The sequence below is a fragment of the Adelges cooleyi genome, unplaced genomic scaffold (genome assembly GCF_023614345.1).
Source record: "Adelges cooleyi isolate 19-005CV unplaced genomic scaffold, UGA_ACOO_1.1 ACOO_flye_CR_arks_rails_tigmint_CR_PRNA_2, whole genome shotgun sequence".
Lineage (NCBI taxonomy): Eukaryota > Metazoa > Arthropoda > Insecta > Hemiptera > Adelgidae > Adelges > Adelges cooleyi.
This window is the reverse complement of record NW_026095860.1, coordinates 11070473-11088011: the sequence shown is the minus strand read 5'-3', so window position 1 is coordinate 11088011 and position 17539 is coordinate 11070473. Positions and strand designations below refer to the sequence as shown.

At 28.1% G+C, this 17539-nt stretch overlaps 2 protein-coding genes across 3 annotated transcripts; one reads left to right on the top strand and one right to left on the bottom strand.

Moving 5' to 3' along the window:
• Positions 1-7450: 7450 nt before the first annotated feature.
• LOC126833338 (PRELI domain-containing protein 1, mitochondrial) lies at positions 7451-10775 on the bottom strand. Of its 2 annotated transcripts, none has more exons than XM_050564605.1 (5): positions 10490-10774; positions 10206-10419; positions 9831-10129; positions 9265-9326; positions 7451-7701 (listed from the first exon to the last, which is right to left on the bottom strand). In XM_050564605.1, the coding sequence occupies exons 1-4, from the start codon at positions 10579-10581 to the stop codon at positions 9323-9325; spliced, it is 609 nt and encodes a 202-aa protein (XP_050420562.1). In that variant the 5' UTR covers positions 10582-10774; the 3' UTR covers positions 7451-7701; positions 9265-9322. The 2 variants fall into 2 exon arrangements, with proteins under 2 accessions (XP_050420562.1, XP_050420563.1); XM_050564606.1 differs by lacking the exon at positions 7451-7701 and adding an exon at positions 8049-8701 and having other exon boundaries at positions 10490-10775.
• A 1586-nt stretch (positions 10776-12361) lies between these two features.
• LOC126833357 (lipase member H-like) lies at positions 12362-17083 on the top strand. The gene is made up of 7 exons (XM_050564641.1): positions 12362-12457; positions 12520-12704; positions 12928-13079; positions 15751-16002; positions 16079-16270; positions 16343-16508; positions 16877-17083. Exons 1-7 carry the CDS (start codon positions 12398-12400, stop codon positions 16947-16949), a joined length of 1080 nt encoding a protein of 359 aa, XP_050420598.1. The 5' UTR covers positions 12362-12397; the 3' UTR covers positions 16950-17083.
• Positions 17084-17539: the final 456 nt, after the last annotated feature.

Here is a 17539-nt window from a genome sequence, read left to right as displayed (position 1 = left end):
AAACAAAATATTATAATAATTTAATTTATCGTGATTCATCGTGCGTTTTCCATTTCCACCGATCGCTGTTGTTGTTGTCGGTACCGGGTAAACACGTTTTTGTACTTTTCACGGTTCACCGGCACAGCACAGTGGCGCGATTTCCATCCTATGACGACAGTCGACACGACGTCCGCGGTCCGCCGTCACCGATGTGAGACGTCTCACGTCGATAATGCTCTCCTAATCATAGGCGCAAATACGGAGGGGCTAGGGTGGGCTTATCCCATCCAATGCTAGACATAGCCCCACCAAAAAAATTAGGTTATGCATACAATTTTAAAATACAAAAATATATTTACTTATATATATATATACATTTAAAAAAAATGTCCAGCCCTCCCCCGAGTTAAAAATTGAAATTGCGCCCCGATAAAAAAGTGCCTAATATTGAACGGTCTTCTTCAAAATGATTGCCCGACGTTGGACTTGAGTTTAAACTAAACTTGAGTTCACCATATGTCGTTCAAATAACAGATTTAATTATTTCATTGACGAGACAATAAACAAAAAGTAGACTGGCTGAGTGCTTTCAATCATCCACGTGGTGTTTCCAAAAATAATTATCTGTTCTTTTGATTTCAAACACCCGAAGCAAATGCCAAGGACGTCGTTCGAACTCTATTATCATACAAATCAAACATACCGTGGCCTCCGTCGGTTAATTAACGAGAAACACGCTATAAAACCATTTTAATTAAAATGGAGTAGGTACCATTCGAACGAAAATTCAAAGAGTCGAGGTCTCAAAATATGCAACCTGCATACTACCAGTGGCGGATTTTCAACATTTTCTTGGGGGGGGTCCTGAAAAATGATGTATATTTCAAAGACATTATTTCTATTAAAAAAGTGTTGCCTGTATTTTTATTTATATATTATAAAATATATCGTCATTCACACATAAAGTTTAATGTTAAATATTATATTATATTTATTTTACAAAACAAAATCGACTCTTCTTTTTTTTTTTTTACAAAGTTCGGTTAATACTGAATCAACTGTTAAACAGCTTTCATCCCTGTGAATCGACATCATTGCCAAGCCGTTCAATCGAGCCTGAAATTTAATTAAAAATAATATTTTTATTAATTAATTTTACAAATCATTTTTTTTTAAATTTGACATAATAATTTATCCTTACTTAAGTCAAGGTATTTCTTAGATACGTTTTGATTCGCTTCAAATTTGAAAAGGTGCGCTCATTTGATGCAGTGGAGACTGGTAAAGTAGCAAGGATCTGGAATAATTTCAAGACACTTGGGTATATTTCTTTGTTACAAACAGTCATAGCTTGGAGTGCGTTTTCCGTCATGTTTTTTAATCTTCTTCGCCATAACTTGTACTCCGTTGATAATAACGAATGGTTTATGGACTCCAAATCATCTTTGTAATAATCGGCTAATTTTATGAAGTTATCTTCATTTTCTTCGGATTCAAATAATGACTGAAAATTATAAAGTGTACTTTTATGATGGACAAATCTTTGTTCAAGTTCATTAATGTAAGAATAAACATGTATGGAATAAATATAGATATACGGTAGTATTCTTCGGTGGATTTTGTTTGAATGTTCGTTCTATACTTGTCTTCCTGTAATTCTAGGCATTGTTATATCTACTTGAAATTTTCCAGCTAAATCAAGTGCAGCTGTATATATTTGTTGAAATGTTTTTTGAGCAGTATTTCTAAATATCTTCATTTCTTCTAGAGTTTCAGCAGCTAATTTAGTTGCTAATCTCAAATCAATGTTTACTTTTTGCAATTGTTTTGATAGAGGTAACCCAAATCCAAATCCTTTTTTTAAATTAATAATGCAATAATGAATTCTCCATCTAACATGGATTTTTGCAATCGTTGTGCCTTTCCACTAGTATCACTATCATTCCATTCCGATATTTCACCGAAAGACTCTTCAACAAATTCGAAAACCTCATAAAAATCATGCACTGCGTGGTATCGTTCAATCCACCTCGTTTCACAACTACGTTTCAGGGTTTTTTTTTGTAGTGTCATAAGAAGAATCTAGGATTTTCTGTGATAAAACGTTTTTTCGTTTGGGAAATATGAAGAAATCTCGAATTTCACTAATTAAGCTTAGACAATTTGTAATTTCCCGAGTTCGACTACTCGTATTGCATTACCGTAAGTCCGCGTCAGTCAAATGTCAATACTAGTATTTCAGTATAAAATAGTAATATAATCGTCCCTTCTAAAAGAACTGTTAAAAGGAAAAATACGTATAAATTCACTATCGCAACATAATCGATTACTGGAAATACAGATATTGTAGCTATAATAATCGTCAATAATTTAACATAATATCAGCAATTTAATGCGAATGGCTAATACACATACCAGCTTTCGATAGGGGCAGTTAGTAGGTACTCTTCCGTTTGCCTACACAAGAATAGATAAGATAATTGAAAACATTTTAAAATATCAAAAAATTATACTTCAACATGTTATTTTATTACATTAAATATATACTTAATTTCAAATAAAACATTATATCAGCGTTTACGGGGGGGGGGGGGGGGTCCAGACCCCATGGACCCCCCCCCACCCCCCCGTAAATCCGCCACTGCATGCTACAACTCCTTACCAATGCTAAAATTAAAATTAGTTATTGTACTTAAATAATCATTTTCTTTAGGACTATTAACATATGTTAAGGGGTGCCTAAGATTTATAAAATGTTCGCCTATGACTCCGCTAACTTAGCAGTTGTGAAAATAAAGCAGTTAAGTATAGATGACAATATATGACTTCAGCCTATCAAGTTATCTACCTGATTTGTTTTAGACCTCATAAGTCGTGGGTATAGCGATGTACGTCCTACACATGTTTAATTATTAGAATGTTTACAGCTAATAATTGTGTAAATAAGCCTAGGTACGCCATAGTATGCAGCTAATGTTTCTCCAATAATTTTCTTTAAGACTGAATTACGTCCTATCTTCTTATACTTAATGTGTTGCGTAGCTTCTATTGGTAATATATATCATAGTATAAATGTATAACATTTAGACAAAGAGCATACCTATTAAGTCTAATTATTTATTAATCTATGAAGAAAAGCGCTGTATATGAGATTAATTATTAATGACATTAATTTACACAACTGTATCGCGATTTTAAACGAACAGTTATAACTGTAAATTTAAAATTAGAACTCCGTTCAATTGAGGTTCTCGAGAATCTCGTGTATATAAATATTAGATACACATAATTATTAATTATGTGTAAAAATACGTAGGCACAAATACCTATTATAATTAAAATAGGTATTTATTATATTGTTAGGTGCTTCAACAGTCCAAAACGTCATTTATTAAATACTTTTATTGAAATTCTTATGATGTTAATATTGGATTGATTTGATACTTTATAAATGACCCAAAGTCATGCTTGGAACTTAGATTAAAATTTATATTAAATTCCAAAAAAACTGAGTTAAGAATTACTTTTTAGTGTTAACGTATAACGAGTTATTAATAAAATTGTAATATCTTTATGTTTTAGTTTGAAAAACCCTCAACAATTTTAAATCAAACAGTAATAATATTAAATATTCCGCTGTTCTTTAGACAGTATACCAACTTATTATTATTATTACTTATTATTTATTATACATTTTAATACTGAACTTTTTTATTTCTTGTACATAAACATTCGTTTAAATTATAAATATTTATTTAAATCATGATTTAAAAAAAATATGAACCGTTTCGATTTTGCCCGCTATATAAAACTTGAAATTACACGTCCAACCCCCGCATCCGAGTACAAGTATATTTGTATGTGATCAATTAATAATTACCAGCAAGTACGTGTAAGTTATATTATTACCTATGTATACTTATATCTTATAGGAACTCTAATAAAAATTGTATTAGTTAGGTTAGCGATGATTTGCAATAACGCCGAGATTGTGAATTGTGTTTATTACATTAACTGTAATATCACGCCACATTTTCCTTATGAATAATTTATAACTACCAGCTACGGCTTTGTACAATTTGTATGTACATATATATATATTATACAATATACGCTGTACATATATATACCTATGAACGTCCTACTCTTCAAACAAAAAAACAGGGGGCGAACACTGTTTCACCCCCCCCCCCCCCGCAGGCCCCATTATTCTTAAATATGCCTCTAGCTTAGCATTATAATACAGTGTACGGTCTATGAAATAGAACATATTTATTTAGATCAGAAGTCATACCTACACAATAAAATTGAGCAAATAATGCTCTTTCCCATTTACTTGATTAAAGAAACGTATAAAGTATAAAACATGAATTTGTAATAAGTGGAACTTGCAAAAAATCCAGTATGTCAAATTCTTTTTTATTTATAACGAGACGCGTATATATTTTTTCAATTTTTATTATATTTAATATAGAATCTAAATGCAGATAATAAGTATATTATTTTCATAAACTGTTTATAATTTTGTAGAGACCATTAAATATCGGAATAACAGTATGTACGTACATAGTATGTACGTATGTTGTGCCCTCAACATACCTATTTAATAATATACTTGACCATTATAATATAGTTAACACACATTATGCAATAATTGTTCGTGCAATGGAACATTTTTATTAAATGTTTGAATGTTATTGACAGCAGATAAAACACATTATATATTTTGAATGACGACGGTAATAACGAATAATCTGACGTCAGTTACGTTAAAGTTTAAACAATATGTTATATGGTGAAAATGTATAAATACTATGACCTTATGACTTCCAATCACTAACAAACAAATAATATTTATTAACCGTTAACTTTGAAAAGGGGTATTTAAGAATTCGCCATACTAAATTATACTTGTAGGTAGGTACTACTAGTTATTGAGAAAGTTCTTCAGAACAATACAGTTGCGAAGAATTGAAAATTATGTTCACTTGTCTGATAGTCGGATTGACCTCTTTTGTAATTTTAATTCGTTCTCCGATTTTCTTAAATTTTAATACACCAATTAACTTTGTGCGATAACGCGCACAACGTTAATTTACAATTAATTATCTAGATTCTAAAGCGGCGTAATGAAATAATTGAAATACAATACACATATATTATACTTTATTTTCTAATTTACCTACTAAAAATATGTTTATTGTGGAAATTTCGAGTGACTATTTTGTTTGTTTGGTCTGTTGGTTGTTTCTAAAAGTATTCTGACGGTTTTCCAAATCGGAGTAATTTAGAGTTGTTTTATTAAAGATAGTTAACCAAAATCAATTTTATATAAATTTTATTCATAGACCAGAGATTAAATGTTAGTTTATGATAATAGGTATAAAGATAATAATTAGTATCTTCATAAATATTTATATAAATTTATTTAAAAATTTATATCATTCATTTTTCTGTAGTCACTGATTTATTCGGCGTCAATTACATTCATTAATAATAGTATTATTGAGTCTATCATCTAGTAATAATATGTAAAAAAAACATTCTAAGGTAATTTACCATATTATTAATGACCAATTCAATTGTTCTAATCTTAATGTTATTAATTTTGTCTTTTTGAACTTTCCGATATAATTGGTTTATAATTTTCAAACCATTAATAAACACATTATTTTCCTTTTTTTTAGAACTTGGATTTAGGAAGATTTTATATTAAGTACCGCTGATTTTAAAACTACCTCGCTGCTTAGAACATCATACACGTTCGATTTGTTTACAAATGATATATAAGTAGTAGCTCTAGACTTAAACAGTTGCGATTGAATGTGATGATGAACAGGAAAAAAAAGTAATTTATAAATAGCCTTAAATTTGGAACTGTGTCAACATAGTTTTTGCGGTACATAGAATTTTGAACTTGCGACGAATGCTATTATTGTCAAGAGGATAATCTTTGCGTATTATGACAAAGACAAGTATTTAATACGTTTTGAGTTAACGGTAAAAAAAAAAAATTACGTCGCAATAATGAACGTTATAGTGATTTATTCTGCGAATGAATTCTGAAAGAAAAAATATTTACCAACTAAGAATATTTTCACTTTCCTCGTACAAAGTTAAAAATAACGATTACAAATAACCTAGTTCAATTGACAAAAACTATACTCCAAAACAGAATACAGAAAACAATACGGGTTTTACGTAGGTACTTAAAAACAAATAACTAATAAGTTACATTATATTAAATTATTAGTCCGTAAAAGTTTAAATATGTATGTTTTCGTGGTTTTTAATGATTTTATAATCAAAACGAGCACTTCGGTATAAACCTCATTTCAAACACTTAATGCATGCATAAAAAATTAAAATATATATAATAAACAATATATCTTAACATTAAAAAAATGGTAATTCCTTTAAAAATGTCAAGGTTTTTTTCTCGTGATAAAATACCAGCTAGTAGATATGGTGTTTATGCTATGCTAAGTATATATTATTGTTCTATAACTATTTACTACTAAAAACACTTTTATTTATAGAGAAGACAAAACAGTTGACTGTTTTTTAAAAAATAAATAATGTTACGAGATAATATTTGTATACAAGGTGATCAACTTATCGTGAACCACTTAATATCTCACTGGGTTTGATGAGAAATTAAATTTTGTCTTTACATACAATACATAGTGTTTTTATGCAATGTGATCTCAATTGTTCACAATTCTTTTGTTTTTACCCCCCTTCCAACTTAGTTAAGTTTTTTCGATAGCAACTTTTGAAACTTAAACGGTAACGCATAGTATTAAACCCACCGAGATATTGAGTGGTTCACGATAGTTGATCACGCTGTATATTGTATAAGCGCACTACTCGTTTGATTTTACAAGCACCTATATAAATAATTTTTCGTTATAAAATAGTTAACGGTAAATAATTTATCTATTTATATGAATATATGTATACAATATAAGCACACAGCTCAACACTTAAACAGGATAAGTGCACATTAAATACCACATTACAATTAAGAGATATTTTTTTGGTTTAGACGAAAATATTACAAATAAAACGATTAAATACTTTGAAAAGATCTCATGTACAACAATTTGTATGCATGTCCTAATGTTGATTGTGGAATAGTAGGTACCCTATAAAACAAAATCTGAAAATTTAAATCTTATATATATAATGACTTGATTAAGACTTTTTAGAGATTAATATATTATTTTGAATTTGCTATACATAATTTTTTTCAACAATTATACACTGGTTTTTTGGAAGCATTGTAGGTGCAGAATTGTTTTAAATTTATTTAAACTAATATAATTCAAACATAATGATAACAGTTTATTTAACGACAATGTTTTCTACATATAATTTTCTGGCAGAAATGTTGACAGGAAATGTATTTAGTTTTCCATACAAATGTATGCATACAAAAAAAATATACATTAAAACAAAATAATGGCTTTCATAACCATTTAATTAAATTGTACTTATCTTAAAAAACAAGTTGTAATGTTTCAAATTATTATACTTAATTGAAATACAATGAAAATGGAAAACATATTAATAAATATAAACATACATTAATTAATAAATTATACAACAAATGTTTATCCAACAGAAATTAAACCAAATAAACAAAATGTATATACACTAAACTAAAAAAATTACATTTGAAAACGATGGATGTTCGTTCTTGATTTAACTTGAGGTCTACAAACATAAAAACCATATAATAGAATTACAAAATTAATAATACAAATTATGCTAGCCAATTTAACATAAAACTAGTTTCCTACAAAACAAACTTTCTACTATAGAACTATCCAATATTTTTGTCTTTATAAATTTAAAAGAAAAATATGTAAATATTCTAAACATATTTAATTTTCTCAATAAAATGATAATGTTCTATTAAAAGTATAACTTGTCTAATACCACTTATCAACAAATTGCATTAGATTAATATTAATTAATATAAGCTTAAAATACTATTAAATTGGAGTTAACTGATAAGCAGTTTTAAATTTTTATTGATAAATCAGTAATAAATACTTTAGTTTTAATATTTAATTGTATTTGTTAAGAAAGGACGTTAAACCAACAATTTTTAAGAGAAAAACTTAAGTACACTTGTGGAATATATAGTAAAGAAATAAAATAATAAAACATTTAAATAAATCCATAACAAAAATAATACTCTAAAGCGTATACGTATTTCGGCAGCTAAGTTACCACCAATCAGCACATACAACATACTAAGAAATGAGACGCGCTAAAGTGTATTATTATATTTTATGGTTAAGGGTTTATTTAAATAGTACATTATATCATTTCTTTGCTTTAATTTTTAGTGTTTGGCATAAGCAATTTTTCGAGAAATTTTAAGTAAAAATTAATACTACTGTAAAATAATTCTACAGTATAATTAGGATTCTTTATTGTTAGTTATTTTATTTTATGACACCTTCACCATATTTATTGCCACAGTTTTAATTTTTTTTTGTACTAGAACATAGCTAAGCAGATTGTGTTTTATTCGGTGCATGATGGTTTTAGAGTAAAAACCATTATAAAATCGAATGATTGTGTTTCTTCATTATAATTAGTTATAAACCATCATATTTAGTCCATAGTGGTCATAGAATCCCAAACATTTTATAACACTTGAAAACAATAATTTACAATGTACATCGTAGGTCTTTATTTGATCCTGCAATTAAATAAGTTTTAATTAAAATAAATTAAAGACAGGAAAAAGGTGAATTTTAAGCAATGGATAAAGATGAAGCTATTAGAAATAACATAACCTAACCAATGCATAAAATGTATAATATTGTTTTCTATGTTTGCAAAATTTCAAAAATTTAAACCTACTGCAAAAAAAATAAAATGGTTTAAAAAACAATTAGTTATACACTTAAAATTAAGTTTGTTTAGCTAGCGTCCTCTTAATTAAAGCATTTAAATTGAGAAGTTTGTCATTAAACGCCTAATGTCTTCAAACAGCTTAAGATTAATCTGTTACTATTCACGTTATGTTTGGTCACACTTGATTAAAGTGTGATTGGCGTGCATTTATTACCCTAATCACAATGTAACTGGTATACACTCTTACCCAAAACAAGTAGTGACAAGTTAATAGAGGCGATCACAAAAATTATTATTTAAAAACTGTACACAAATTAAAATAATAAATTATGAAAAAAATGTATACCACAATAACACTTATACTACATACAACAAGTATCAGCTTAAAATTACTTAATTGTCTACCTTTTAATGTTGATCATAAACTACGTTGAAAGTCTTAAGGAAGAATCTGATCAGATACTCAACTGAAACAAATAAATTTTAAAAAAAATGTTCATTACAAATGTATAACTTAATTTACCATCACATATTGAGGCATTACCACAATAAAACATTTTTATTTATTATACATTTTGTAAATTGGGTTACATAAAGATATAGTATAATATTTAAGTATGAGTGAAGTATTTATTGGTAATTTGGGCCAGGCAAATTTGATAATCAGCGAGAAATAATTTTAGAATCCTGTGACAAAAAATATGAATAGCCAATATGGAGTTATCAGTGGTGCTTATGTGCTGGATAACTACTACTTAGGCAATATAGCATAAGTAACAACCACTTAATAAGAAAAATTATACAATTGTTGATGTTTCGACAAATTTAGTCATAAGGTTACCTTAACGTTGGAACATCAGAACCACTGCTCATCGTTACTCATTGAAATCATGCAAATGTACACTTCTACTTGTACATACTGCAGAAATGTAAAAAAAAAATGGTTAATTTAAAAATAATATTTAACTTACTGAACATAATAAGATCCTGGTTTGTAATTAGTTTGCTTCAAAGCGTCCTTAAACTTTTCTTTCTGATGCATTAATCCACCAGCAGTAGGATTGGCAACATTTGTTCCATACATACTATTGAGCACATAATTAAATCCCTTGACTGCTTTGGCACTATTTACTTTAAACCTTTGTAGGCCAAATGCTTTAATTGCTTTTGACATGCCAAACACATTGGATTCAATCCATACCGATCGTTCGGCAACTGTTGTACTAGGATTTTCTTCATTTACTTTATATATAACTTTTTCAGTGACACCCTAACAAAGCATGTGTTATTACAAATATTAATTAAAGTACGGAGTACCACAGTTATTTGGACAAAACAGAACACACCATAACACTGGTATAACCTATATTCCTTGTGTACGTTACTAAAGTCTTTTTTGCTGGATCGACTATCGATTCTTCCACGATTCGAACTACATTGCTGTGTATAAACCGTTCACCCCATTTTGGTAATTTGTTTGTTTTTGTGAACATTCTTATTGAATGTAACTTTTTGTCTTTGACCTCCCTATGCAACACATCTTCTGACAGTACATGCTTGCTAAAAAATTAAATACAGCAAAGTCAGTGTTATTTAATTATGCTCTATTTTATTCAAAAAAATATATTACCTTTCAGGATTTGGGTACCTCTGCCAAAAACCGTGAACCACTTGTTCCCATTTAAAAGGAAATAGACTTTGATTCTCAAAATATTTAACCATTTTTACAAATTTAATTGATAATCCTTCGTTATTTAATGTAGATGGATCGGCAATAGAGCAAAATATCTAGCATAGAAAACCCTTCATTGATTAATTGACCTATGCACTACGTAATGACGATCATACCAAAATCAAATTAATATCTAATTACTGCTAGGTACCTATTTACCAATGAAATATTATTCACTCTATCAATTGCAATGTTATCTATGTCACAGTCTTATCTATATATTATACATGTAATTTATGCAATGATAACAAACGGAAAAATACATTTTTAATGTGATGAATATATAGAGTAATATCACATTTAAATTATGGAAGCAGGTTGTCAAAACATAATTTTTAAACGTACAGTTTGTTTTTTATGGCTATGGTCGTCGGTCGAACTGAAAATTGCAACTTTGTTCGACACAATGTGCCATGTGGAATGCAGGCGATATAGGGAACAGGCCGAACACCTATAAAATATTATAGTCTTTATATGTATTAGACATTAGTGCATGACATACCCAGTTATAGAAATTATCTGGCGTTGGCTAAATAAATTAATTGATATCCGATGGCGAAAATAATTTTAATGATCGCCGAAGGTATTATAGCAGCTGTAGATAGTGCCGATACAGACTACAGTTGCAGCAGTTTTACATGCCGCATTCTCTGCAGCTTGATTATATACAAGATTTCCGTATTTCCGACAAATAGAATTCACTTTGCTTTGACGGCAGTTTTTCTACAACCGATACAATATTTATTATATTTAAATACATAGCTATTGACAATTTAAATAAATAACATCAAATTAATGGATTTGAAGTATCAATAAAAAAAATAATAAATTAATTAACATGGTCGAAATTTATAAAAACCTCTTTTTTCTTAAACATTACCTGTATAAAACTCCTTAAAAACAGACTACATGCATTCGTAATATCTTTACATTCGTAGTAGTCAAATAATAATAGCTAAACGTTTGAAAAGTGGAATTTTGTGTAAAGTGAGTTATGGTAAATACCAATTTCTTAATTTATCAAATATTGATATTAATTCTGGCGGCGCCGAACTTTACAAATTTATAAGAATAGCATAAAATATGTAAATTGTAATCATAAAAAACTTACAAAAGGTTTTTTTTGTAAGGGACATCAAATAAATATGTAGATTATACAATGATTATATTATGTATTTAGTAGTATAGCTATATATTTAAAAATAAACATTAAAATGCGAATGGTATACTTCAATGATAATACAACAATAAACAGTTGCGAACTGTAATTCAAGCGATAAAATGTTTCCTCGTATGTAAAATAAAGTAAAAACGATTATGTCTCAGCTATACATCATCCAACTATTATATATATATATATATATATATATATATATATATATAATACATATTAGATTTTACTGTGATAACTCTAAGCTATGTTTTACTTAAAGTTTTAATTGTTACAGAAGTTAATTTTGATTTAAAAATATATCTCATCTGTTTGAGTTTTACACTTATAAGTTGGAATAAGTACTTTATTTCGTGATTAATGAAATAAACTATAAAGTATACGATTAATATTATAATATAGGACACTGTATATATTAAATTCAAAGCCTGTTTAAAATAGTAATTATATTATCTATAACTCTTCACAACAAAGACTAATTTTTATTTTATTCAAATATGTATACGCCTGTAAAAAAAAAGAGGGTTGTCATATCTCCTTAGGAAATTTGCATACAATAAAAAAACGGTTCCTAAGAACATTATGTCTTCGGTTTATATTTATTTAAACTTCAACTTGTATACAACACTAATAACATGTCAATTAAAATGTACTTCTTAATTTGTTTGATATTACTTCCAAATTATGTTGAATTGGTATATCAAATTGTAATTGTTAAATACAATATTTAATAAAGTATATTTATTTATGTTTGTAGAAAAATTACAAGAAAAAGTATTTGGTAACGGAGGACCAAGTTGATGATAAAGACAACGAGGATATTAAATGGATGTTATTGCCCAATGGTCGAGGTGATCCACAATTGGCTATTCTGTCTGGGTTGGAACGCAATTCCGAACAAGAACCATTAATTGAAAACATTAAATTTTATTTGTATACGAGGTATTTATATTAGATATTTGGATGTTTTAACATAAAATTAAAAACGACGTATAGTTGGAATAACAGTTAACTTGATCTATATAGTACACAATAGTAAGGACATAGTAGATATGTTATACTATAATACATATTATACTTCAAGCATATACGTCGGTACAGTTTAAACCCAAAATAAATATAGGTACCTAACATTATTTTGATTGATACATGTTTATATGTACAGAGATAATCCAATAAAGGCAGAAGAACAATTAATGGATAAAAAATGTTTACCAGTATTTAAGTATTTTCGACCAGAGAGAAAATCTAAAGTTTTGGTGCATGGATTTGGCGACAGTGCTACGGATTCTATTATGTTTCCTTTACTTAGAGATGGTATGTCATAACTATTACTTAAATAACTGAAAAGCCACGATAATAATAAGAATCAGTAGGGGGCAATTTAAATCAATCCTTTAAAAAAATGGCGGGGAAACTTTTTTATCTTTAAGAATTTAAAGTTTAACCCCATTGGAAAAACTACTGTACCTGATGTACGGTAAATACAACTTTCAAATTACAGCCTAAAATTGGCAAACCGGCATGCCTAAAAAAATTTAAATGAATATAAATTTTCCCATGAAGGGAATTGAAAGCTGAGGAAATTTTACATAAAATGTTCAAATTTCAAACTGGGTTCTCCATAATAACAAAAAAAAAAAAAAAAGAGGTAAAATTCATAGAAAAGTCGAAAAAACGACCACGGTAATCTAAGCAGTTGAAATAATAATGTGTAAATATAAGATAATTTTCTGTTTTCGACTTCTCTGTGAAATTTTAGCTATTTTTTTTTATAAGTTAAATACGCATTTTTTTTACATCTATTTTTCAATTATGCTTAAAAAAATTTGAAAATGATATGTGTTACAAAGAACTACACAATTTGCAAACCTTAAAATTCGCTTATTTTAAGATTCTACACACAAATAAAAAATAAAAAAATATAAAATAAAGATTTTGTTTTTTTTAATACCGAGTTGAAAGGATCTAAATTTTGACTTATCATTTAAGGACTAATTCAGTAAACTATAGGTAAATCGTGTGTTAAAGTGTGGTCTAATATTAAATTACTAGATTATCATTTGTAATTTGGAGTAACAATTTTATGTATTCATAAACTTTGGAGTTCATAAAAATGGTAGATGGTAAATGGTTGATTGATATTTTCAATCAATTAGATTCGATACCGATATCGGGTTTACGTTGAAAGCTATTAAAGACATTTTAACCGTACTTATTCTGGTAGGAATATAGCAACTTTTACTAACTTTTTCAATGGCGTCGTTATGATAACTCTTTACTCTACTCAGCACAACTTTGTAGCGTAGTCGATACCAATAAGATATGTATAAATATAATATATACTCTAATCGACAATCAGACATTTGTCGAAATTCTGTCCATTGTGTCCATTGGAACTTGGCTCCATCTTCAAGGCGTTTCAAGGTTTTTTGTAGGAAATCCTCTTGTATACCTGGTAACGCTAAAATCGATTTTTCAATATCTTCGATTTACTACTGAAAAATGATTGCTCTGTTCATCGTTGTCGTCAGCTGCAACTATTAGGATACAACGAGTTTTCAAGCTATTCTCGTTAGGCCTAATGTCCACTAAATTTTCATAGTCTGACTTTGATGAGATTTCATCCGGTTAAGTTTTAATTTTAGGCCTTTTGAAACACATAAGACCGCGGTAGATAATTATTTTGAGTAAAGTAAGGTACCTAGAGTAGAAACAACTTGTATCATACAAGTATATAAAAATACTGAAATAACAATATATTGTGTAAATATGAATAATGATAAGTTGAATACAATGTTGTTTAAATACGAATGAATGTGTTACCATGTTAGCATATCAACAAATATATTTTCCAAGTTAACTGTTTTGAGATACAAATACAATCAACATAGCAGATTTATGCGGTATTCCAGAAAGTATCTAAAAAATAAAAATGATTTAAATACGTGATTATACGATTATGCATCTAAATATGCATAATGTCTCATAAATAGTTATATGTATACATATATGTTATACATATTTGGTTTCAAAAAATAATTTTTATAATTTATGAATTGACTAAATAAACCCCATTCATTCCAACAAAAGAGAGTAGGGTTGCACATCCAATTTTGGTGTATTTAATTCACCTAAAACAATAGGTAATCATTATTTTAAATAAAACAAACATGTATTATATAATGAACTGTATTTTATTAAAAAAACCTTCGATTGGCGATAATGAGTATGAAATAATTAGTAGATAATGTTACTATAATATATTTTTTTCTACTTTTACACTAGACGTATTATTTAAGAAGAGTATACGTTGGCCATTGGAAAGCGTCAGGAGATTATATATTAATTATTGACCGAAGACAATATTTTCATATTTTATTACAATTGATAGCGAAAGTTAAAAAAAAAAGTTTGTCTATCGTTTTAAAGATAGGTCAGAAGATAGAGCGAGACAGTCAATGTTTAGATACAATACATATTTACCCAACTCACAACTGTTAAATTTATAACCGATCTTTTCTTTTCAGTGAAAAAAAATGTATTTTTAGATTATTCACTAAATGTATTTTACAAAAAAATGTTATTTTAGCTATTCAGGTGGTACTAAAAACAAATTATAAAACATTACTGTATGATTAATTAATCAATAAGAAAAATACTGTTAATTAGAAAGGAAAAAAAAAGAAATTCATGTGAATTACCTACATTTACTTTTTAGTTTTATTCCCAACACCCAAGTACTAACTGATGAGAAGAAAACCTATAGTTTTTACTTTGCTGGATTCATAAATATTCAGCCCCTTCCCCAAAGTAAAATACTACTTTACTGGCACGTGTATATTTGACAAAGCAGCCCTTTCTGCCTTTCAAAGACCACACATTACTTTTTAAGGGATTACATATAAGTACTTTTTGGTAAAAAAAATGAATTTAATGTGTCCTGTATTCATATTATGACGTATGAAGTTGAATTGTTTTAATGCAGCATTTTTGGGTTACAACGATTATAATGTATTTACCGTGGATTGGTCAGAACTAGCTGCTGTTCCGTGGTACAACTCGGCAGCAAAAAATACCAAACATGTATCTAAACATTTGGCTTTATTTATTGATCATATGACATCATCCACGGGTGCTCGCGCAGAAGATTTTCATTTAGTTGGATTTTCGCTAGGAGCTCATGTTGTTAGCCTAACAAATAATGAAATGAAGTATGGAAAAGTCAAGCACATAACCGGTAGCTTAATAAACATTCTTAATTGTCACAACATTAATCAGCAATGAACAAATACAAATTTTTTTTTTTTTTTTAGGACTCGACCCAGCAGAGGTTTTATTTTCGAATTCAGGTCCCGACGAACGTCTTGATTATAGTCATGCCAAACTAGTTGAAGTGGTACATACCTCTGGAGGGTTTCTTGGGTTTAAAAAAAATTTAGGACACCGAGATTTCTATCCAAACGGCGGCGATTGGCCTCAACCTGGCTGTGTTATTGATTACGCATGTACAATGCTTACGATTTTAGTTGTAGGTGTTCATAAATATATACAAATGCTACTATTTTTCGTTTTAACAGCGGTTTGCAGTCATCGAAGAGCTTATTATTACTATAGCGAAGCTATAAACAAGGGAGATGCGTTTACTGCTATTCCATGTGCCTCTTACGAAGATTACAATAAAGGGTTGTGTTCAAACAATACAGATCTTGCGGTTCAGTTAGGAAAATCGCCCTACGATAAGTCGTAAGTATAAATCATTTAACCGACATAATATATAAAATTATTATAGGAAATATTTTGAATATTACCATCGTGATTCGTGTATTACCTGAATTATTTATTGATAGTTAAAAAAAGTCGCTTAAATAATACTTAGTTTTAATAATTATGCACACTTATGTCTCTTTTTCGTTATTTTTTTTTTTAATGCATTTAAATATTTTACATTTAAATTTAATTACCTTGTTAAATGCGATTTTTTAGGAATGATTATATTAACTTACCCTCTTATGTTGTATATATAGATAGAATTTTTTTTATTATAGAACAGTTTGTTTACGGAAACTTACATGAAATTTTTTATACCATATAAACTGTTTAATTGTTTACAGGAAAGAAGGTAATTATTTCTTAAATACAAATCCAAGTTCTCCCTATGGTAAAGTAAGTAGAAATAAAAATTAACAACTACAAAAAAACTTTATGCATGTAATATAAATTTAAAAACCAATTATAATATATTATTATTTATCACTAGAAATTTTCATATATTTAAATTATAAATAAAACCATGTCTATGTATTTATCTAATGCATAATGTATGCTTTATATTCATTAAATTATTATTTAAAATAAATATTATTCGTTTAATAAACCAATTTAATATCATGCTTAAGCCGTGTCTAATTTATAAATAAAATCCTTTAATATTTTCCATTTATCTGACTTTTGAGTCTCATTCCATCATAGGTTATTAATCAACATTTTTTGGAGATGGGGACTAAAGGTTGTATCGCCTTCCGGAAATAATATTCGATTATACTACTTCTAGTTATACTCATTTTGTTTATTGTAAATAAATTATCAATCATAAAATAATTTTTACATTATTTCTATGCTTAGTTTTTAAGCAGAAAAATAATATTTTTTTTATAAAAATCAGTGAGAAATTGTAAATAAATGAACAAAGACTATATCAATACAAATTAATGCACATTATGTATTAAAAATGTATTACAAGCAATCTCTAAATTTTAGTAATTGTTGGTTTTAAT